Consider the following 23389-nt stretch of genomic DNA (forward strand, 5'->3'; position numbering starts at 1 on the left):
TTGTTTTGTGAATTTTTATGGACAGCATGTGTATCTACAGTTTCAAACCACAGAAGAAAAAGATGCAACTTCAAATTTACAAAGCTTACTTTTTGTTTCTTTTTCTCTGTACCATTCTGCTTCAACTGGTATACATGATGGTTACCAAAAGGAAAGTAGTGACTTACATCTTCTACATAAAAATTCTAAACAGAGTATTTTGTTGAAGAAACCATATACATTCAAATTGTTATTGAATAATAATAAAAAAACCCAATGCAAGAGTTATGTAAGTTTGATTTATAATTTGAGAAGGCTGAAAAAGGCCTCATGGAGGCCTGCATGCACTGCATTTATTTACAAGTATAAGGTTCACACTTGGAAATACAGTCAGTTGGTCTCTATAGAATTGTCACTTTTGGTTGCTCTGTAGCTTCAGTAACATGCTGTGGAAAATTCTACAGTTATTCAGCAGCACTACGATGACCTGCAAGTGAATAGAAATGTGATTTCTATCTGTATACTTGGTCCTTTGGACCATGTGCCTTCCCATTGCTAATAAAGATAATGCCACCTATTTGAAGACATCGGCAGGCATATTTAAAAGCCAAGATGAATTGAGCACATTTACTGCCTTAGAAGCAGTTGCTAAATTGTAAGTAACTAAGTCTTATTGTATAACTGCATTGCACTCTAGGGAACAATTTAGGTTTTGAATTGTATATGTTAGTAAGTGAAAACTATGTAGACATTGATTATTTTTTTCCCCTTGACCTAATCACTATTTGCCTATGGCAATATCTGATACGTTATGTGTTCACCAAGAATTGTCTTGGGACCACAATGAGGCTTTTTTTAGCTTCATTAGTAATCATTGTTACATGAGGACTAGAAGGCAAAGGAGTAATGTACGGTATGACACCAGTTTTTGTATTTATTGTAAAGTGGAAGTGAACTCTGTAGGTGGGGGTCTGAATTTGTATAGGCAGAGGAGGAGATAAGATTTCAATCTCTGTGCACTTTCAGCAAGAATTTAACTTTAAAAATGGAAGGCAAATGCCTATTTAAATTATTTCCCTTTTTACTTGTGAAAAAATCCTCTATTTGTTTGTTTCTCCTTATGTATTTTTAGTCGAATGATGGAAATTTTCTTGGTAATACAAAAGAATATGAAAATGATGCTGAGAAAAATAAAACTTAGTAATGTATTTTTAATTGTCTGAATTTAACAAGCTTCCAAAAGTAATCAACATACACAGCAAAAATAATGTTTCCTCTTCTCCCCCATTCTGGAAATCTGATGACAAAAAAAAATATCCTAACAGAGTACTTTAAGAAAGATGTGTAACTTTTGATGGATTGTTAATTCCTTCAAATGGTAATTTTGTTTGTGTGTTAAAATACTTTTTAGTGTAAAGGATTATGCAAAGAAGTGTAAAAAAACTGAACTTCTAAATTCTACCTAGAGGTCATGGAACAAGACACATCATGGACGCCCTGCTTGTTCAGTGAAGTGTCAGCAATTTTAAAAGCCCCACATGAATAAAGGCCAAACTCTTAATACAGACTTGCAGTTTGGTATTTCTCAGAGCTAATTCTAGCAAGCAAAAGCTTTTACTTCGTTGACTTGTCTACTATGTGCCTTTTTTTCCAGCTATGCAGCTGGCAGTTGAGCAGTTTTTACTTTAGCTTAAACCATTCATTTTGCATTATCTTTTGGTACTAGTGCTTATATTATACTTTGTTTTTCAAAATACATGTGACGGGGTGTCACCTTTTTCCCTCCTGAACAGCAGTGACTTATATGAAGGGGGACTTAGATACTGTGCGTGGAAGCAGGAGCTGTTGTTGCAGTGAGGGTAGTTCTCAGCTTGTAAGATTTGATAACTGGAAACAGGTGTCTAAAGAGATGTTCAATCCTGAAAGTATGATGTAACAGCGTTTTGAAAAAATAGTTATCAGGAAATAGGATGATGCCTTTGATGTTTGTATCCACATGAGGGAGACAGTGTGACAGGCTCATTTACCTTAATTGGTGGCAAACTTGCCAACCTGAAGTACCGTGTTGGAGAAATCACTGAATGCACTAGCTGTTTGTAACATCACCAGCTTCTTCTATTAACCTATAGACCCATACAGATTGCATTTTTCCCTCCTAAGCTGCAACTGAGATGGAGATTTCTGAATTGTAAATGAAGCCATCCAACACATCTGAGCTTTTTCTTTAAAACAAAACCTTAATGTGGTCATGGCTTTCTCTCTCTAATCTTTGGACTTCTGTCCTAATATGTAGAAAACACTGTCTTTTAATGCAGTATTTTGTTGCTTGGCCTCTATGGAAGTGTTACTCAAGTTGACCTAGAGTCAGTTAGCTATAAATGAAAGTCACTTACAACAACTGATTTCCACATGATAGATGTTTCTTTCTTAGTTTGAAAGTTATAGTTCTTTGTAACTTATTTATGGTCATACACTGCTAGGAAGTTGTGTAGTGATAAGAGGCTTCTCAAAAACCAACCACTTTTGTTTAGGGCAGCTCTTGGAGGATCCAGAACCTTGCCTGAAGTTGCCTAACAGTACCTGAAGGTAGCACTAATTAGCAAAATGTTTGGAACATAGAACATTTTCCTGTGTTGTATTTGACAGCATTGTGAAGAATCAGTTAGCTGGCAGACTTAAAGTAGCTTTAGAGATTTATATGGACAGGGTGATAAAATAATTTACATCAGCATCCCATGTTTAATTACTTATTACTATTAATGTCCCCTTTTCAACTTTTTAGGGGCTTAATTACAATTAGCTGTTACGTCCATAAAGATCACTTTCATGGTTTAGTTAAAACCATGGCCAGTGAACTATTTCCTGATTTTTATTTGCTGTAGTAGTGATGAAATACTGTATTTTGTTTTGAAGACAAGCTCACAGTTGTTTTATGCAGTGACTGATTGGGTTGGTAGAGGACAAACAAAACAATCTCTGAACTGTATTTGGTAACTAAGATGAACAGTTTGTTTGTGTAAATGTATACATTGTTGTTTCAATGTCTCAAGGTGAAGCAACATAAATATTCAAGCAACTTTATTCTTTCAGAGTTGACTTAGGATCTCCTGCATTGCTTAAGCATGAAACAGATGAAATTACCTTTTGTCCTGACCTTTACACAAACAATGATGCTGCTCCCAAATAAAGCTAAAATTTAAATTGTTTGGGCACAACTGAAAATACTATTTTTTTGCTTGTTTACTTTTGAAGTAACTGGAAGAATAATGTGGGATAACTCTTTAGTATGTTTTATAAGGCTTTTAACTTCATCAGGAGTGTTCCAAAAATAATACCAAACACGTCTACTTGTGTGGTGGAGAAGGAATAAGCTGTCATTTACCCCAAACACATGGTCTGGAGCTACTAGTTTCTTAAGGTTATTATCGTCTCCCTGTTTTTTAAAAGATTTATTTAATATAATTCTATGACAACTATATCTCAAGAATTTTATGTTTCTTTGCACTTAGTATAGATATTTATTCACTGTCTCTTCCTAATTAAGAGTTAAAGATATAAAGCAATGGCAATATGAAACAACTCACTGATACTAATCAAACTGGAAGGAAGCTGGTTCTTAACCAGAGGAATTCTGCCTTGGTATGCACATGCCTTAAAAGTAGCTGTTGGAAAATAAATTAAAAAAAAAAAAAAGTATGTGGTCTTTTCAGAAGAAATCTTCCCTGTGAGGAATAAAAGCACCTTCCTTTGACAGCCAAGCGACTATGGGAACTTTGGTCTTGCAGTAGGGGATAATATCAAATCCCTTAAAATACAACTTCAAAGCTGAATTTTCTCCAATTCTGCATTTTTCCCCACTTTATCCTTTTCCCCTTCCTTTTCCTCCAGTCTTTGTTTCATTCACTCCTGGCCCAAACTTGTCTGCAGCATTATTATAGCCTCATGTTACAAAACTGAAAATTTAAAAATGAAAATAATTATTTGTAATAAAAATCCTGACAGACTAATTACAGTATTGCATTAATTATTATCTTATTTCAGCTCTGTTCCTCTCGCAGCTCATTCAGATTTGGGTTTTGGCATTTTTTTAATCCCTACTGATGCTGTAATTTAAGAAAGAAAATGTGCTGGGGGACAATATATATAAAATCAAGAAATAAAAACAGTGAGATAAACAGTTGATTTCTAGTTAGTAATAGCATGCAAGTAGTTCTATTTAAATGTGATGCTTTCTGGATCTTCTGGTGAATAAAACCTATATAATATATAAGACAATTCTCAAAATCTTCAATTTCTGGATATCTTTATGGCATGTGCTGAACAGCAGTCATTAATTCAGAAATTTGTGCATTGTGCAGCTAGGTTGGTGTATCTTTGATTCATTTTATGTTTTGAGTTGTTTTTTTCCTCCTAAAATGTATGCAGTTCTTACCATGATTAAGGTGTAGGTTGATGTCAGTGCTACAATATAGCTTCAAGGCTACAATTTGAAGTTACTTTAGAAAAATACAATTCCTTAGGCATGATGAAGCCCAAGTTGAATGGAAGTTCTGTTAGTGGTGAATTACATGTAAATATTAATAAGGGAAGAGTTCATTGCAAGTCCTGAGTTTGGGAAATTGAGCATGATAATTTGCTGAAATGATGTCTGTCTTGAAGATAAGCAGAGGCAATAATTTTCAGTTCTGATTTGAACTTTTGAATGGTGCAGAAGGTGGCTGGGTTAGCTTTTAAGCAAGAAAGTGTTTAAAAGTTTTGGCAAATGTCATTGTAATGAGTGTATGGTAATGAAGGAAGTTAAGATGAAAGATGAATTGGACTGAATGACTGCTCAGTAATTTAGGCTAGGCTAGTTGCATGGTTTAGTGGTTAAACGTCTCAAATTATGTTGCCTTAGCTCTTGCACTTGGTTGTCTGTCTTCACATCTTAACAAAGTTCTGGGAATTAGTTTCTGATGGTTTGCTTTGTTTTCCTCCTTCAGGATGCTTCGTCTGCAGACATTCGGAAAGCATATCGAAAGCTTTCACTGATTTTACACCCAGACAAGAATAAAGATGAAAATGCAGAAACACAGTTTAGGCAAGTAAGTTCAGTGTGTGGAAATAAAAGTTTTAGGGAAAATATAGTAAGAATCTTTTATGATGATGTTGTTTTATGAAGAACAACGGTACACCTTTCAGATTACTAAGTTGAACATTTAATTGCAGTTTCCTTATTAAAAACAACTACACTTTTTTGGAATTAACTTGTTGAATGACTCAGATTTAATATTTACCTGTGTATTAAAAAATAATTTGAAAATAATACTTCAGCTTACACTCTCAGGAAGAAAATATGTTTTGCACTTTATGTAAGACTGTTCATAAGTATTTTCTAAAGCAGTAGGGACAACTTCTGACCATGTCTTAGTGCAAGTCAAATGAAGGCAAAATTTAATGAAAAATACTAATTTTATTTTTTGTATTTTTTCCTTTTTGAATCTTTAGAGTGAAGCCCTGAGACTGTTACAATTAGCACTGCCTTTAAAAATATACTACAATGACTAAATACAGGCTACTTAATTTCAGTAAGGTCTTTAGGGTGAAACAAATTAAACCTTCTTTTTATAAGGTGTAACAGAGATAAGGCTCCATTTGACAGTTTTGAGGAGGGGCAAAAAAATCTTTGAAGTTGCTTGTTTGTGTATGTGATACTTTGTATATGAACATGTAACTTTCTCATACCGAGTTTGCTTGTAGTGTTATAGGGAAAAGTGACAACTAGCAAAGGCGCTAGTTGATAGATGTAAAATGTGATGCTGCTATTCAAACTTCATAAACTCAATCCTAAAGTAAACCCCTGTGTGTGTTGTTTTTTTTTTCTCTTTCTGTTTTAGTTGGTGGCCATCTACGAGGTTTTAAAGGATGAAGAAAGGAGGCAGAGGTGAGTTAATTTTCACAGGTTCTTATATAAAATATTCATGCCAGGGATATGTTGAAATCTTATTTGACTTAATTGAAATTCTTCAGATTATTTTTTGGATAATTTTAAGTTTGTGATTCCTGTGTAGCTGTTAATTAAACACTGTACAGGACTTTAAAGACAAGCTGGTGTGTATTTTTGTGTGATAAATGGGTTATTCTCCTTTAAAAACTAGTATTTGAAAGAACTTTAAAGGCTTGCAGTTATTTGGAGCAATTTTTTTAACACTTAACAATTAATTAACTTTTTGGTGCTTTGTGTCAATTATCATTGCTTGTTTTATTACAGCTGTGGTTGAAAACAGGCCACCAATTCAACTGTCAGTCTCACTATATCAATAAAAGGTTTGTTGCCTGATATTTAGGGATTATTTCCAGGGGTTGTCCTCTTCAAAATTGTTTTCTGTTGCTTAGTTAATTGTTATTTCTTTCAGGTGTATTTTCTGTAATAACTTAAACTTTGATGTACGTAGCATAATTTTTTTCAATAACTTTTTGTTATTGGTTGCTGCTTCAGGAGCAGGTTCAGCAGTACCTTAAGGGAATAGGATCAAGAAGTGAAAACCTGTAGCTGATCTGCTCTGGGGGACTGTTTTGAATTTTTTTCTTTTCTTTTCTTTTAAAAGGACTTCTATGTAAACTCATGATTATCAGGAAAACTGGGCCACTGAAAGTTTTGCTTTTAAGATGGAGTTCTGGTAAATTATCTTTCAGCCTACAGGTTTTTAGCAGGGCTTCATAAGGCATTTCTTTAAGAGTTTTTGGCTTTATAGATGTCTTGGCAGGAGTCCAGGTTTTATAATACCAATTATCTACTTTTTCATAATCTTCTCTTGAAGTGTCATGAAAATGTACTTCATAGAAATACCTTTGGAAATTTCATTTTTTTTAATTTCACCTCTCAGAAGAGAATTGCATTGTGAAGTTCTACTCAAGGAAAATTTTAAAAGTTGTTTACTAACAACTAACTAGTGGTTTCTAGTAATTTGTAACTAACAAGTGGTTTCAGACCACCTGAAAAATGACTAATCTAAAAAATTTCCCACTTTTTTATTTAAATAGTTGTTTACATATGCTTTGTGATATCATCACTCTTTGTGATGTTGCTGGAACTTAATTCCAGCATGGAACTCCTAGGAATTTCCTTACAACTGTAACAGCAGCCTTTTACATGGAACTGTGATGCAATGGCTTGTAAAAATTAGGGTTTTAACCCCTGTATGCGTTCCAAATATGACCAGCTAATTTGTGAGAATATTAATTAGTGCAGCACAATAGTTACAAATGATACATTCAAGCAGCAGTAGATTGTTCTAGCTTAGACTGATTTAAGTGTCAAAAACTTTTGTATATAGACAATGTTGTATTTTTCTTGCATAGTGTGTATGTGTGGTTGATAGTGCATCTGTAGTTGATTAAATAGTGTTTACCTTCAGAAAATTTTCTGGAAAAAATATGCAGAATTTAGAAATAACATGTAGAGTAGCAGGGCTGTATGATCTCCTTTCTTTAAGAAAAACCTTATTGATCAGATTAATTACACAGAATAATGATAAACTCTCAGCTAAGCTTGTAAATGGGGGTTGGTCTGTCCTGTATCCTGTAAGGCGTTGTCGCATGTCTTTGAGACAAGTCTTAAGTAAGTGTGCTAGGAGCTGCTCCCCTCTAATATTGTTTCTGCTGTAAGGTAACTCAGGGGTTTCTTGCAACTGCACAGCAGAGGAAAAGCAAAGTTTTTGCATTTTGGGATATTCCTACTTTTTAATTTATATATATATTTTTTTTTCCTTGCTGATCTGATAGTTTTTATTTCTGAAGTAACTCAAAGACCTGATAGGATGAGATGGAAATTACTTATGTTTCATACAAATGAGTTGGTGAGGAATACTGGCAGTTTAGTTGGGAATCCTTTAAAACCAGATATCTAAATGGTTGGGGCACAGGATCACACCACCTCGAGAAGGGCGAGCTGCAGGCTCTGCTTCTGGACAGTGAAGTCAACTGTTCCTGCCTTTCACTGTTCATCTCGAAAGAGATGGAGCCCAGCATTGGTCCCTATGTGCTCACAGCCTGTAGAGCCAGCACAGGCAGGATAAGGTCCTGCACTGTACAAGTGAGTTCTTAAGGCATTTTGAATTAGTAAGACTGGGTCTGATGACACCCTTTGTCCGTGTCTTGGTAAATGTCAGAGGTGTTAATTGTTTGTGTGCGTGTCCAGGGACAGCATTCTAAAAAGGCAGATCTGTTGGCCAACTCTGTTAATATTTTTCTAAAACCTTTGTACTTTCATGTTTATCAGTGAATTTTTACTTCATCTTATGGCAGAAGCTTTTATTAAAATATTATACTTCCTCTACAGACAATTGTAATAGAGTTTTATAATTAAAATGTGGTTTGCTATTTTGAGGCAATTATGTAATTGCATGTGAAATATACTAATATTACTAGTCATACTACGGAGTATAGGAATATTGCCATGTTGGTACTTTCCTCTTGCTCACATTGACTGATACATAATCAAAACATTCTGATATTCTAACATTGTTTAGTGTGGCAGTGTGTAACATAAAATTAAACATACGTACAGCAGACACTGACTGAGAAATGTGCTGTTAATTATAGCAAGTGCAGCTACCTAGAAGAAACTTAACCAAAAAGTAAAATCACGAGAAAGAAGATTGGTTCTATCCTGACTCAAACCAGGACAAGACCATAGTCTTTTATGTTTTGTATGCACACTGCAGAGTGTGTGAAATTCTACTGAAAAGTTTATCTTTAGGGTTTGTAGCAATAGGTGTATTTCCTGAAACACTCTTTACTTTAAGGCAGTTATTGGTAAATCAATTTGATGATGATAAATTTTATTAGCCTTTGATTATTTTTAAATTATGAAAATGTAGATAGTTTTTCACACTTGTATTAATTGTAATTAGGCAAAAATCCTATATTTGAATTTCATTGTATGTTACCATTTTAAGGAGCTTTTTTTACCTACCAGGACTATCCTCTGTAACAATGTGGGCTTGATTACAGAAAGCATTTGCAAAGGAATCAAGATATACTTGTTTAGACTAAGAAAGGTGTTTATCTTAGCTCTCATTATAATTAAATGTCTGTATTCATAGGTATAAATTGTTCTGGCTGATGTTGCACTGGATGTCTTTGACAGCTTGAGGGGAAAGAAGCCCCCAAAATAAAAAATGCCAATGCAATCTTCTGTAGTTCAGAATATATCTAATTAATTCAATGGTTATAATACATAAAGTATATCAGATCTCTAAAATTATGTTGAATATGAAATGTAGGGGCTCTCTTAAAGGGAAAAGTAAATTATAATTATATTAAAATAGATGATGCTTTAATTAGCTACTACTGTTAATGGATTTTTTTTTCTTGCAGTGTAGTTGATTATAAAAGAGCTGTAAAAACTATTTAATCAAACTTCACAGAAGAATTAGATTTTAATAATCTTGCAATTGGTTACTTGTTGGCACAAACCTAACAAGTCTTGTATAGAAACCTGAGTTTTAAAATAAAAATTCAACCTAAGTGATAAATGGGTTTTTTAAAATTTTTTTTTGTCTTTTTGTTTCTGTACTGGTGCTTTGGGGTTTTTTAGCCTGCTGACTACTACATTTCAGAGACAACTAGCAGGCATACTCATATGTCAAAGATTTGCTGCATTCTGTGTACATATGTCTGAGTAAAAAATACTGCAGATGTATTTTTCCTTTTCAGCTTGATTTTTTTTTTTTTTTTCTGACACAGGGTAACAATTTATACAGGTTGCCAAAAGAAGAATGCTCTGTAATTAAATTTTGAATGTAGTTCTTAATGCATGTGGGTTAGCTATGTATTTTTCACAGTCAATATAGGTTTCTATAAAGAAATTCGCTTAATGAGAAAGTTGTTTTCAATTAAACCACATCCTAAACTTGGAAATCAAGATTTAAAAATTCTGGGAAGCTTCTGAGTTCCAGTAGGATCATTTTCTAGTTGAAAACATAAAAATCATTGATATATTTATTTTTCAAATACAGAGCTTAATTACTATTGAAAGCAGTGATTTATCTTTTAACAGTATATATTCTAAAAAGTGGGTTATAATAGAAGCTATCTTCCCTTAAAATGGCCAGTCGTGTGAGCCATAATGCTCATTGATAGTAAAATCAATAGAGCATTGATTCTGAGACTTAATCCTTGGAGACTGTTGTTCAGAACAGCGGACATAGCCTAGTAAATACAGAGTGCTGTTTAAAGTGTTTCATGCAAGAGATTCTGCTGTCTTAATTTATTTTTTCTTAACAGATAATTTATAATAGAACGTGGTTGCCAAATGTTACTTTGCAATCTTGTTTTACATATTACTGTATTGTTACCATTAGCATATATGGACCTTATTTAATCAGTAGCTACATTTTCAGTACATCAATTAACAAGCCTTAGTAGATAAGAAAGGCAAATGCTTAATAAATTTACAGTAGTATTATTTTTTTTTTCCTTGATGCTACCTATATTTCTCTGGAGCTTTCAACGTACAAGCATCTTTTGTGAAATCTCTTTATCAACCTAATTCACTTTTTGACTGATTTGTTTCTAGTACAGTTTCTTGTATTCTAAATAATATGTGGCAAAAGCATTATTATTTTTAAAATGCTAAAATTCTGTGTAATACTTAAAAAGAAGTTAAGTCAAAGTTTTGAAATAACATGCTAACCAATTTTTCTGAACAGAGTTTGTGTTAAGGCATCAGTAGTTAATTTGTTCTGACACTGAAAAAGGAAAAAAGTTATTATTTCAAATTTTGCAATAATGGATATTTGTCTTAGTATTCTAACAATGGTCATGGAAGGTAGAATTTTGTAACATTAATTTTGTAATATGAATTTTTCTTCTGGTAGCTTTCAGAACACTGCAGAATACCGAGGTGGTGGTAGATCTTTTGCATAGAAATAAAGGTGCCAACTTGATGTGTTTTATCAAAAGTTAGCTTTTGATTTTTAGTTTAGTGCTGAATTAAAAAAAATATATTTTTAGTTGAAAACCATTGCCTCTTTTTCTGCTTTAAAAAATAAATTTGCTTGGGGAAAATTTTTTTAGTACATCTCCAAGGTATCAATTTAATAACTATCAAAGTAGCTAGTGCAGTTGTTGCATTTAAATTGATTTACATGTCAAGACTGGCAGTTTAGCAGCTGCGCTATTATTCCTGGATCGGTCAATTTACTTGAGAAAAACCTACTACTGAGTTCTACTGACCTGCATGACAATATAGGCCCTATTTCTATTCCTGTAATTAGGCCTGCGACTAACTCAGAATATTTTTAATTAAAATATTTTGGTCAATGTGTTGCACCAAATTAGGCCTTTCAGTGCAGATTTAATTCTGGGAATGGTGTGATTAGAATATGTAATGAGTTGTGTTCAATTTAAGATTAACAGGTTGTACGTCTTGAACATACAGGTTTTTGAGCTTACCGTAGAGATTTTTGTTTGAAACTTTACTTTGAAAAGTTAACGAATAGAAAAATCTGTTTTTCTTGTCTGTGGTTTGTTTATTTTTAAATTGATGATAACATACTGTGAATAAAACATCTCAGATATACTAAGATATTTCAAGACACTGCTGTGAAGAAAAACTGACAAACAGTCATAAAATGGTTACTGTACAGTCAGTAGTATGAGTAAACTTCAACCATTTAAAAAAAAGATTGATTTTGGAGACAGCTTTTCAAACAAAAAGTCAAAGTCGTCTAGCTGTGGTGAACTTTGTTAGAAAACATCAAAATCAAGCCTTTAACTTAACATCCATTCTGTGTCAGATATGAATTTAAGTCTGGGACCATTTTTTACCTAATGGATATTGTGCTACTAAAGGGCAAAACAAAAGCAAAGATGCGTCTCCCCTCCCCCCAGCACTTGTGTTTTTAATTTGTTAAAGAAGAAGGGGTTTGTAGTGTTTGAGACTTCTGTTCTTTGCTACATTTTTAGTAGTTTGTTTGTTAGTTATTTCTATGATGGAGACCTGCCCACTGATTACTAGGCAGGTAGGACACATCTACATTTCTAGAAGCCTGTTGTTTCAGATGTGAATGAGCTGGAAGGGGGGTGTTGCAGGAGGAATCAATTTTTTTTATTTATTTTTTTTTTAAAGGACTAGATATGTTTCTCCAGCACTTGGTTCTGGATTCTGTTTGTTTACAGATGCAAGCCTAGCAGCTGACAAAACAAGGCATTGCTCTATAAAAAAAATTAAATTACTAAATGATCTTGTGTGTGTATATTATTCAAGCGATCTGGGTTATAATTTGTTCTGGTTTATAATTGGATGGTTTGGCTTATTTCATTTTTAGCTCTCCATGAAAGCCTGTTATATTTGCTACTGTAGGTATGATGATATTCTGATCAATGGACTACCAGATTGGAGACAGCCTGTGTTCTACTACAGGCGGGTGAGAAAAATGAGCAATGCTGAGCTGGCATTACTCTTGTTCATTATACTCACAGTGGGTCATTATGCTGTGGTTTGGTCAATCTACCTGGAAAAACAGCTGGTAAGTATTGGTAATAAATGAAACTTGCTTCAATTATTAGTATTGAATTTCCTGCAGAAGTTTTGCATATTATAGCAATCTCTACCACTTCCGCTGTTTTGAATGTGGATTTATCATATTTTAAATCGTGATAATTATAGAATGAGATATTGAAAACGTCAGAAATAGTAATGTAAAAACTACTCCATTTTTCCAGAATTGCTAACGAATAGCAAGATACGGTTCTTATTTAACTGGAAAGAAGAGGAGTAATAAAAGATCTTTTGTTATCTATGGATGCAGGATCATATGCTACTGTAGTAATGTCTATAGTTTTCCCAAAGTTTGCTTAAAAATGACCAGTTTTTATTCATTTAAAAGTCATACTTACTTTGCCTTTGTTCTTAGCTAAGTGCTTTTTTGATTTGGTAGTTTTTGTTAACAGGATAGGCATTGATGAGCCATATAAACCACATTATTTTTTTCTTATAAAAATCTATTGCACTTAGTAGACTAAAAAAAACCTAAACAAAACTTGAAAAATATTCATACATTAGCATCTATTTACTTTTTTTATTTTCTACTGCATTATTGAAGTTGATGAATGAGAAAAGAGGCAAGTTGAATGCTTTCTCCTCTTAGAAAACTTTGATTGCTATGGAGATACACATGAGTGACAGAACTGGACTTCATGTGTGTTTAAAGACTGGATACCATGGCAACAGTTATTGTTAAGATAGATCATTTTACTTAATCATGTAGGACCCCTAGATACATTTGCATAAATACTACTCTACTGTTTAGCCTTCACAGAAGAGTCCCAGTAACATTTGTGGTTTACATGTTAATGATAACCTGTAACCGTAGTTCTTTCTACATCAAGGATGAACTGCTTAGCAGAAAAAAAAGGGAGAAGAAGAAAAAAACAGGCGGTAGGAGCACAGATGAAGCCAAACTTGCTGCTTTTGACAAAAATGAAAGGTGGGAAGGAACTCACTTGTTTTCTGCATTTTAAAACATTTTATCAGCTACTGGTTTAGTTCTGTCATTTTCTACTGGCATTTTTGGAATATTTTATGAAAAAATTAACTGTAGCAACAGCCATTGTTGATACAAAGTGTGCCAGTGTGAATGTGTTTTCAGGTTTTGATTTATAAATACATGTGTGGTGTTTATTCAGCAGATCAACAAAAACTGATAGAATAAGATGGAATTAATAGTACGTGGCTTATAGAAGGGTATTATTTCTACAAGTTTATTTTAGAAGATTTAAAATCTTTTTCCGTATTTGAAGATTTTTGCCTTTGACTACAATGAACAAATTTCAATTTGTTTAAGCATTGCTCTATTACCATGCCAAGCAAAGGAGTTCTTATGGGATTTTAATGCTTGTCTGATTTAATGCTTTTTATCTGATTAGCTTAAATCCAAGCATGTTAGTATAGGCTTCTAAGACCAGTGTTTGTTAAGAAATACGTAGGGAAATAGTGACTTTTTAGGACACTCCAAAAGATATCGTTTCTTCTATTGATTCATAGAAAGAAATAAAGGGTTTAAATAGTTCACACAGCAAGGGCATGAACTGGATCAATGCAGGATGGAGATCAGAGACCATTCTGCCTGTTGTCTTTCCTGATGACATCAGTGAGTAATGCTCCAGTGAACTGCAAATGACATTAATTTTTATTTGTTGTTTTGTTTATGCTTCAGTCTTCATATCTGGTTGTCAGCACTTGTGAACAAACACTTGGTTGAGGCTTGAGGTTTTTTCTGTTTTTGTTGTGGTTGTTGTTGTTTTTTAAATGGAAGTCTGTATGTGGCTTACAAATTTACTTTCTTGAAAAAAAGCCCTTTTTAAGAGATTAAACCACTGCAATTATTAGAAGTTAGCTATTACACATTTTGAATTATTCAAAATGTATCTTATATAGTTACGTATATTCATAGATGTTGAAAGGGAGATCATGGGAAAGTTCTGACTTTGAGACTGTGTGACAGTAATGAAAAACTTGCAATTTTATTTGGCTGCAGAGTACTGGACAAACCACAATGGCATGACTTACTTCCATGCAAGCTGGGAATATGGTTCTGCCTCACTGTGAAAGCTTTACCTCAGCTATTCCAGGTAATAGTAATGTTTTAAAGTTATATTACTTTATTTTTCTTGATTGTGTGATTATGTATAATTATGTAGCACTTGTTCTTATTAATTTTCTGGCTCAAGTATATCATATATATATATATATATATATATAAAAACAAACCAAAACTCTCTGGAGACAAATTTAAAATTGGAAGATCAACAAAATATGGATACATTTTATATTTATATTAATGCTAGGGAATTCAGCAGCAGTTCCTACTAGGCAAAACTACAAGAATAAATGATGGGAGAGAGATTATATATATATATATATATATATATATATACATATATATATATACATATATACATATACACATACACACACATATCTAATTAAGAACACCAACATCTTTTAAGCAGTCTGATAACAAAAGCATTTTTATCTCAATTAGGCAAATACTATGTTTTCATAGTGAATATTAATATATCATTTAAATTTGGGGGAACAATGAAATGTCTTTTTCTGATTTAGTGACCTTTTTTTAAGTCACTGGATAATGATATGAATTCATGCCTGAAATTACTAATGTAAAGTAGCAAAAGTATGATTGTATTTTATAAGCATAAATGTGGCAGACATTTTAATCTAAGCTGTAACATCTACCTGATACTCATCCACTGTAAGTACTGTCAGAACAGTTATCAGCACAGTTCTTTTAGTATCATATCCTCTTTCTTTTAATTTCCCTTGAATACACCCATTTGGTTTTAATACCCTTGTCACTGCTAATGATGGTGGATCAGGGAATGCCAGGTGGATTTTACTTTGGTTTACAGAAATATTGAATTATAATTCTGAAGTAGAAATAATATAAAAGACATTCAATTTCTGTCTGTGTTCAAGCTGGAAAAAGCCTATCATTTGTCATTCCTAATCTGTTAGCAAAAGGCTTTAAAAGATATAAATGCAATAAAGTCTGGCCTTTCAACCTCCATTTTTATAGCCTTGAAACTTTCCTACAAAGAGATGCAGAAGTTAGTATCTCTTGGTCTTTTAAAAGTTTCTTTAAAACTGTGTGGCTATTTTAATAAATAGACTTCTCTTTTTGCAAGTTTTTTAAGCAAAAATTATTATGCTTAATTAACTCAACTGTTGTGTCCAAACTAAGCTTTGATGTTGATCTGTCATTGTCTTAATCACAAAATGTTGTAGAATATAGTAAGATTCATGAAGAATTTAAAACTGGGACTTAGTCTTTCTAAGCTGTCATCTTCTCATTTTTATGACTTTAAGATAGTCTGTTAAGAAGTCAGTGTAACAGGTTTCAGATTTTCTGTTAAAAAAGCAGCTCCTATGTCTGCCAGAATAGACAGAAAAGATGACTACAACAAAAATGATGTTTTGTGCTTTGTAGACACCAAGCCAATACCACTTGCTGTGGATTTAAAATCCATTAAATTAATGGTAGTGGGAAAAAAAGCTGTCCAATAACTTACAGAAAATTGGAAAACAGCAAGCAGGGATCCGGTGGCAGGAGAAGCAGGATGTAGTGAAATTCAGCTTTGGAAGGCATTGGAGCAAGGAGGAAGCAAAGAGATGGGGTTCTGGAGTAAATTGTCCCATACATAATTATAGCACTGCTTAACTCCAGGGTTTCTTGTGTTGTTGTTTAAGATGACCTGCAGATTATGTAAGTTAAAATGCAATGAAAGATAAGTAATCTTCAATATTAATAGTGTTCAGGACTTCAGGTACCTGAAATGAATTACTGTAGCTTAATAGTTAACAATACTTATAAGTAGTATTACCTCTTCTGAAGAGCATGAGAGCAGCAGTGACCACATGTTGGAGGTGTTTTCTGAAATGACAGCACAAAAGGTACCTTGCGTGTTGTAGGACGCTGTGCAGAGAGACCTCTGGGCTCTTGAGTTGTATTTAAGGTTTTAGCAGGTTCTGTCTTAGCTGCAACTACCAACATACAGCAAAAAAGTAGCTGGGCTTACATTATTTTACCCTGGTAGAGAGATCCTGTTTTTAATGTATGTGCTTTTCTCTTCAATAATACACTAACATAGGCTTAAGATTTCTGAGTATTTCAGACTTGTAGTATAAGCAGCATCACTAGGGCAGCTTATCTGGAAGATAAGACTCCTACAGATATGGAGTTGTGCTTTATTGGCTAGTTACACATGCAAATTATTTAACAAGGTGTTACAGTGGTTGACATAAGGATGGCTGCTACAGCCATTTGAGTTGTTCATTGAGTTAATTAAATTATCTCTTTAGTCATTTAAGAGCCAGCCAGTTATTTTCAAAGTTAGCTGCCTTTGATCTGCAACTAATGCAAATGTAGATTAACTTCCGAAAATGCATCCATATTTAAATGAACCCTGCTTGGGGATAGAACAGTGTAAGCCTTAGCAACACTTTTAACTAAATCTTGCTTCTGCCACTGGGTTTTTCAAAGCCCTGTCTGTGAAACAGCTGAGCTGCTTCCTCAAGTAAAGGAAATGAAACCACCTGCCTGAGTACACAAGTTCTTCCTCAAAGGAAATTTTATGAAAAACAAACGAAAACCCACAAAACCAAACTAACACCAAAAAAAATCCCAACAAAACAACACAAAAACCACAGGGTGAGGTCAATTTAAACTTTGCCACTTTGTGTATTGATTCCTTATTTCTAGCATCCATCTCTCCCCCCATTAGTTAATGCGGATATTCTACTTAACAGCTCTGTCTGAGGATTCAGGTTGCTGCGCTTCTGTCCATGCCTGGCTCTCATTTATCCAATTGAGTGTCTTTCTCCTACTTCCCCTCCTCCTTCAAAATGTCAGATTTCAGAAGGAGGCACTTAAAATAATTAAGGTGGGCCTTTACTGAAGAAAAATGCTTTGTTTGCATGCCCTTGTGATGGCCTGTGCCATTTTATCGTAGTCTGCATTTTATGTCAAGAAACTGGAAGAAAAATAAGCGAGAGAAGGATGAGAGAAACTGAATTTTTTTTTCTTTTTTTAAGCCATTGACAATTGTATTTTGAGAGAGACTAGATAGATTTTTTTATATCCAAGCATTTAGTTTAGTTAAATTTGGGAGTGAAAACAGTATCTTTAAGCTTGTTTGAAGAAGCAAAGGGATTATAATACATACAATGTAACATAAATCAGATATCTGTGGTGTGAAAGAAACATTAAGTGGAGTGTAAATTACATTGACAATTACCAATTTTAATTCTTATAATGTAGGCTCAAGAAAAAGATAGAAAAAGAATGAAATTGTTTCTAAGGTCATTTATAGTTTACTCAGTCATAGCAATGACCTGGAAGAAGGCTATATTTTAAAAAATAAATAAAAGAAGGAGGAGAAAAAGGAATCAAAACTCAATTTAAATGTTTAGTGGAACTGAAAATTGTTCTTACAAAGAAATAAACCAGATAAATATAGTGTGCACGAATTTCAGCTCAAATGGTGAATGTAATGCAGAACAGATACTTGTGTCAAGTATACTTTTAAGGCAGAACAATCATATGTAAATTGCAGCTTATTCCCAGAACGACTTAGAGTTTTGTCTTTGGATGTGCAGACATACAACCTAAGAAAAGTAATCTTTCTTAAAAATCTTGTTAATTGTTCTTCACAAAACATTTACATCAGAAAACTGCAAGATAAGAGTGCTTGTTTGTGTTCCTGTCAACTAATTTTCTTCCACCTTTATGTGGTGGAGTTTAGTAATTAATGTCTTTATTTTTTTTCCCAACTTCATTAATGCCAGTCAGCACTAGGAGTTTTTTTATTAGTTAAATTATGAGCCTTCTGCTGTCCTGAGTCTATTGAAGCAGAAAGCATTTTTGTTTTTTTCAGACAGAAATGGTTAAGAAAAATAGAGTTTCTTTTTATCTTCTGTCTGTAGTAGTGTAGGTGTAGCGCACACACCCTAGCAGCGAATTGTTGGAAGAAGTTCTGGTGGCTCACCAGTAATGAGAAGGCAGTTCAAGCTCAATATGTAGTTGCACTGGGTATAACCTAGTGAAATTATCAGCAGAGCTTTCAATTACAATTGAAACTTCTGTTTATAAAGACCTTTGTGTAGCATGAAGTGAATTAAAACAAAAAGGCCAGTAATTTATTTTTATGTAGACTACCAGATGGTAATTACTGTAGCTGATTTAGTAGCCTGGAGTAGATTCAAACTAGTGACCCAGAGGTGTTTAATTTCTTGGCATTTTTTCCTTGAGTTTTCTTTTAATCCATGATTACATTTCAACACCTGTTTAGAGATGGTTCAGCTTTGGCCTTAAACGGATCGGCAATGTGTTGTTAAACTCAAGAGGCTTTGCCAGCAGGGCATCTCCTTTGGCAAAGTTAGCTTTTAAGCAAGACTTGATTAGGTCAGCAAACATTTGTGTGGGTTGGTTTTGGTTTTGTATCTGACTTTATATATATAATCATCATGCAAGAGTAGAAGTTTATTGCATTTAATAACATATGCCTTTAAAAAGTTGTGTTTTTTTTTTAAAGGGGTTTATTCATGTCAATAGGTTAAATATCTCTTATCTTCCAACTTACTGTACAGCACCAATGTTGATGTAAGTTGTGGGGAGCCAGTAATTGCAGGATATGTGGCATGAGTGATTGCCCATTTGCTCTGTTTCTTGCTATTTCGCAGCTGTTGGAAGAACCAAAGTAGGGATGAAGCTCTTGACCCTGGGGTCAATTACAAGCTTAGAAGCAGGTCAGAGGAAAGTGGATGGTAAAACAAGTATTCTGTATGCAAGTGAGCAAAAATAATTTGCATCTAACAGAGTACTTACTGCCTGAGGCTCTGGAGACAAAATGTACTTTCCTGCATAATAAAAGTTTTAGGTAAAGGTAAGACACTAAAGAAATTTGCCTTTAATTGCCTTTTGTTCTGTGGCAGCCAGTTTCCTGCTTCTTCAGATCACTGTCTGTATGTCTGTGTATCCCAGCACGCACATTAGAGAAGTGTAGCTCCAGGACTATCTCATGTGTAGAAGGCCATACTGGCTCTCGATAAATCATACTGTTCTATTGTGGTATGAGGCTTCACAGGGTGTGAATGGTTCCCAGGGAGGCCTTGCAGTATTGGCCTCAGTTCCTCCTTCTGGCTGTCTGAATTTTACCACTGTGGATGTGGAATGCCCAGCAGATACTGCAGTAGCACAGCCTGCTGCTGGCCAGGCAGTGCATCTGAGGCTTGGGAAGCACACTTCTACTGCCCACAGGCTAAACACAGCTGAAAAGTCTGGCCACACCTGGTATTCCAAGGTCAAAGCATGATTTTCTGATTATAAAGGAGAAACTAATGCAATTCCTATTTATTTAATAGTTTGCCTTTGAGTAAACATGTAAAAATGGCAAAGAGAAATAGAAATCACAATGTTTAGCTTTCCTCTTTTTTTACATGATTTCTTACCATAACGTGTTGGTATTATTAGTTTATAAGCACAACAAAAGAGTGGTTTTGCTGTGGTATAACAGCTGGCATTTTTATTGTGTAGGAACAGCAACTGAAGGTCGGATGTTGCAGTAAATTTAATTTGACACATTTTTCTCTTGTGTTGTTTTTTTTTTTTTGTACAAATTGTACAAGAATGCTATACTTAAAAAGGGAAAAAAAATAATTTAAGAGCTTCATACAAATATTCTCTTTCAGATTATAGGTTGACTTAGTAATTGTCTTTGCATTAATTCTTATTTAAATTTTCCCATTTTAAAAAGGCTTGTGGGAAAGTTTACCTGTAAATTCTGAGTGGATGCCTTTTGTTCACCCACTCACCCAGAGAAATAAGATGTGAAGCTGATTCTATTGCAAAATCTGCAATGAAGATGCACATATAATCAATATAGCAAGTTGTTTCCAATGTTTGCCTTATTTCTTCTAATCTCTAGTCTTTCTGAGGTAGACCAAAAAGCCAAGAAGATTAACTGGAGGGAAAATAAAAAACCACAAAGCAAACAAACCAACAAAACCTCATCATCCTTCCCAAAAGTCAAGGAGAGGCCGGAGTGGCTGCCTTGCTCACAACTGAAGCTTTTTGTTCCAGAGTTAGTACAGTTTGAATAAATAATGTATCTGTTGATTTTAAAATGGAAAGCAAACAAACTAAACAAAAAAATAAGAAGAAAGCCCCAAAACTAAAAACCCCAGCCAAAACTCCTAACCCAAAACCCCCAAACAATCAAAGAAGAAATTCCTTAAAAGTCCAGTATCAAGAATTTGTGTTTCTGTGTAACTCAAATGCAGCTTTGTCTTGGCATTCTCAAGTTTATTGATGTGAGATGATATTTACTGATGTTAAGACGAACTGATTTTTTTTCCATATTCTTGGTTCTTAATTGTGGTTAAATATTGAGAATATGCTAATGAAGTTTTTGTCAATTTTATTCCACAACACTTTTTGAAAATTTTTGTTAAATATTATGGTAATCAGAGGAACTCCCTATATATATGGCAGTTGAAATATAATTTAGATACACTAATAGAGGTTTTTGTATTTCTAATACATTCTTTTTTCATTCTGTACCTTTTGGGAAAGTATTTATTTGAAATGATAGTAAAATAAAACACCATACATTAGGCCTATTGATTATTCTTTTTGCTTAACGACGTGCATATTACTTCTTTATTGGTGAAGAAAAGTAATGTATTTGTATTGATGGTCTTTTTTGAAAGCTTCTCAAACTCCTGCAAATGGGAACAAAACATTTCTGATTTGGTAAGCTGGAGCTTTTAGTTAGAACAGTTCCAAGCTTTGTATTTGTGTGTCTCTTTCCTCTGTTCCTTTCCTCCCCAAGAAATACAAAAAAGTTGCTTTTCTTATGTTTATTAACTATTGAAGGTGAAGTATACGTCAAGTATAAAATTTTGACGTTGCTCATGTTTTGAGCTGTTTGGGAAAAGATCCTCTAAAAGGAAAATTGTTATTGAGTCTTGGGAAAGAAGCATTAGATCGGAAGAGGCTGTGTCTATATTGCCAGTGTTTTTAGGGCCCTAAAATGTATTGAGGCAAAATGTCTGCCTAGTTTTATCATTTTGGAAAAGTAAAAAACTGGAACTTAAATCCATTTTGAAATACTCTTACTACCAAAACTGAATATGCTTGAAAACAAATATTCCTGTTTAGATGATACAATTGAAAAGTAATGAGGAGTGAATTGAAATGTGCTTATTTATGTTAAGGCATAAGTTTTCTTTAAAGAAAGAAACTGTTTTCCAGTGTTTCTTTCATTTTGACCCATATAGTTTGTGTCTGTGGCTAAAATCTTTACTTGGGTATTAATTTCTCTTTACAACCTGTAGAGCAATTTCTTATGCTTTTGTGAGAAGGATTTGATTTTCAAATCTTCAGGGTCCATTTTGATTAAATTTTTTGGTTGTTTTTTTCTCTCTTGATGTGTACGTTTTTGTGTGCTTCAAAATGTTCAGTCCCCTTTTTTTGTGATTATGGTATTAGCCATAATAAACTGTGATTAATAAGATAAAGGATTATGTTATAAAGGACATATATTACTCCGTTTGCAATGATAATCCATTTTATATCTATAAAGCAACAATACTACTAAATTTCATTTGCGTGCTTCTGACTAGTTTTCTTTGTTGTTCAGCTATTGTGTCTCATTTTCATCTGAGCCACATTTCCAATTGTTCTGTGATTGACATGCTGGAGAGATTGACAGTTACCCCCTAGTGCCTGCTGTCTGGAGATCCCACAAGCAATAATGGATTTTACACCAGAATTTAGCATCAAATATTGGCTTTCAGTGTCAAATGGGTTAAATTTAAATTCTGGTTAATTGTAGCCATTTTGGAATCATAGATTTAAACAAAAGCATTTTTTGGTTATCAGTATGTCTGAGTCCTGTTTATTCCCCACAACCCAGATGTCTCAAACTTACAGCAGAAGTTAACTGTTACACTTATGGCTGTTTTTGTTTCTTAAGGATGCAAATACTCCAAATCTGGAGAATACAAGGAAAGTTTTAATATGTGGTAGGGAATTAATATTTCAGATAAGCCAAAAAGAGAACCATTGCTGATCCTAATTTTACCATTCAGTGTTACAACCTAGAAACTGAATATGTTTCCTCTAAACCTTCATATCTACTGTTAACAGTAGTTCTCCTGTATCTATACACATTTTTTTAGCCACAATTCTACTAAAGCTACTAAACTCCCCCTCTTCTGCATACCCAAAGCCAAAACTGTAAGGATGTGGGATGGTCTCATTTGCTATGTGGCTCACATAACTTTTTGTAGTCTTAAAAAATTCTTCTGTGTGCCGTCATCTCCTACATAAACCTGGCAGAGAAATTTCACTTCCCATTTCATGTATGCAAATGTAAAGACAAATGGGGCATAAGAAGAGGTATTTTGGAAAGAGATGAAACCTTACTGATCTTCTGTGAGAATTTGTCAAAAGTTGTTCTTCAGGTGTGCTGACATGTGTCAATAAGGTGTCTCCCAGACATTACGAAGTTCTGCTTAGAGGTGGACCATGATTTTGACCTGTGGTGTCCCACCTCCACCAAGTAGCTCTGAAGGGTTAGATGCCAGTATAACACAAAGAGCTGTTGTATTGTAGTATTCTTGCAGGAAGCAATATTTTGTTGATAACTTCTACCATTAGAGGTAGCAATTATGACTTTAAAAATACTCAGGTTTTATTTGCAAAATTTATTAAGGTGTTTTATTTTTCATGAAGGTTTTTTGTGGGTTTTTTTTCAAATGTAGGGGATTATAGTTGAAATAAGAATATTTACTGACATTTTACAATATATTCTGCATTAAAATTTGAATTACCCATTATTT

General features: G+C 33.8%; 1 protein-coding gene across 1 annotated transcript in view; it reads left to right on the plus strand.

Moving 5' to 3' along the window:
- The window catches only part of DNAJC1 (DnaJ heat shock protein family (Hsp40) member C1), a 107130-nt gene that overhangs the window by 33907 nt on the left and 49834 nt on the right, over nt 1-23389 (plus strand). The window contains exons 2-6 of the mRNA XM_051611763.1: nt 4962-5063; nt 5856-5902; nt 12329-12494; nt 13357-13454; nt 14505-14598. Coding sequence (XP_051467723.1) covers nt 4962-5063; nt 5856-5902; nt 12329-12494; nt 13357-13454; nt 14505-14598 — 507 coding nt within the window. The remainder of the gene's footprint in view (nt 1-4961; nt 5064-5855; nt 5903-12328; nt 12495-13356; nt 13455-14504; nt 14599-23389) is intronic.

Source organism: Apus apus, chromosome 2, assembly GCF_020740795.1.
Source record: "Apus apus isolate bApuApu2 chromosome 2, bApuApu2.pri.cur, whole genome shotgun sequence".
NCBI classification, from domain to species: Eukaryota; Metazoa; Chordata; class Aves; order Apodiformes; family Apodidae; genus Apus; species Apus apus.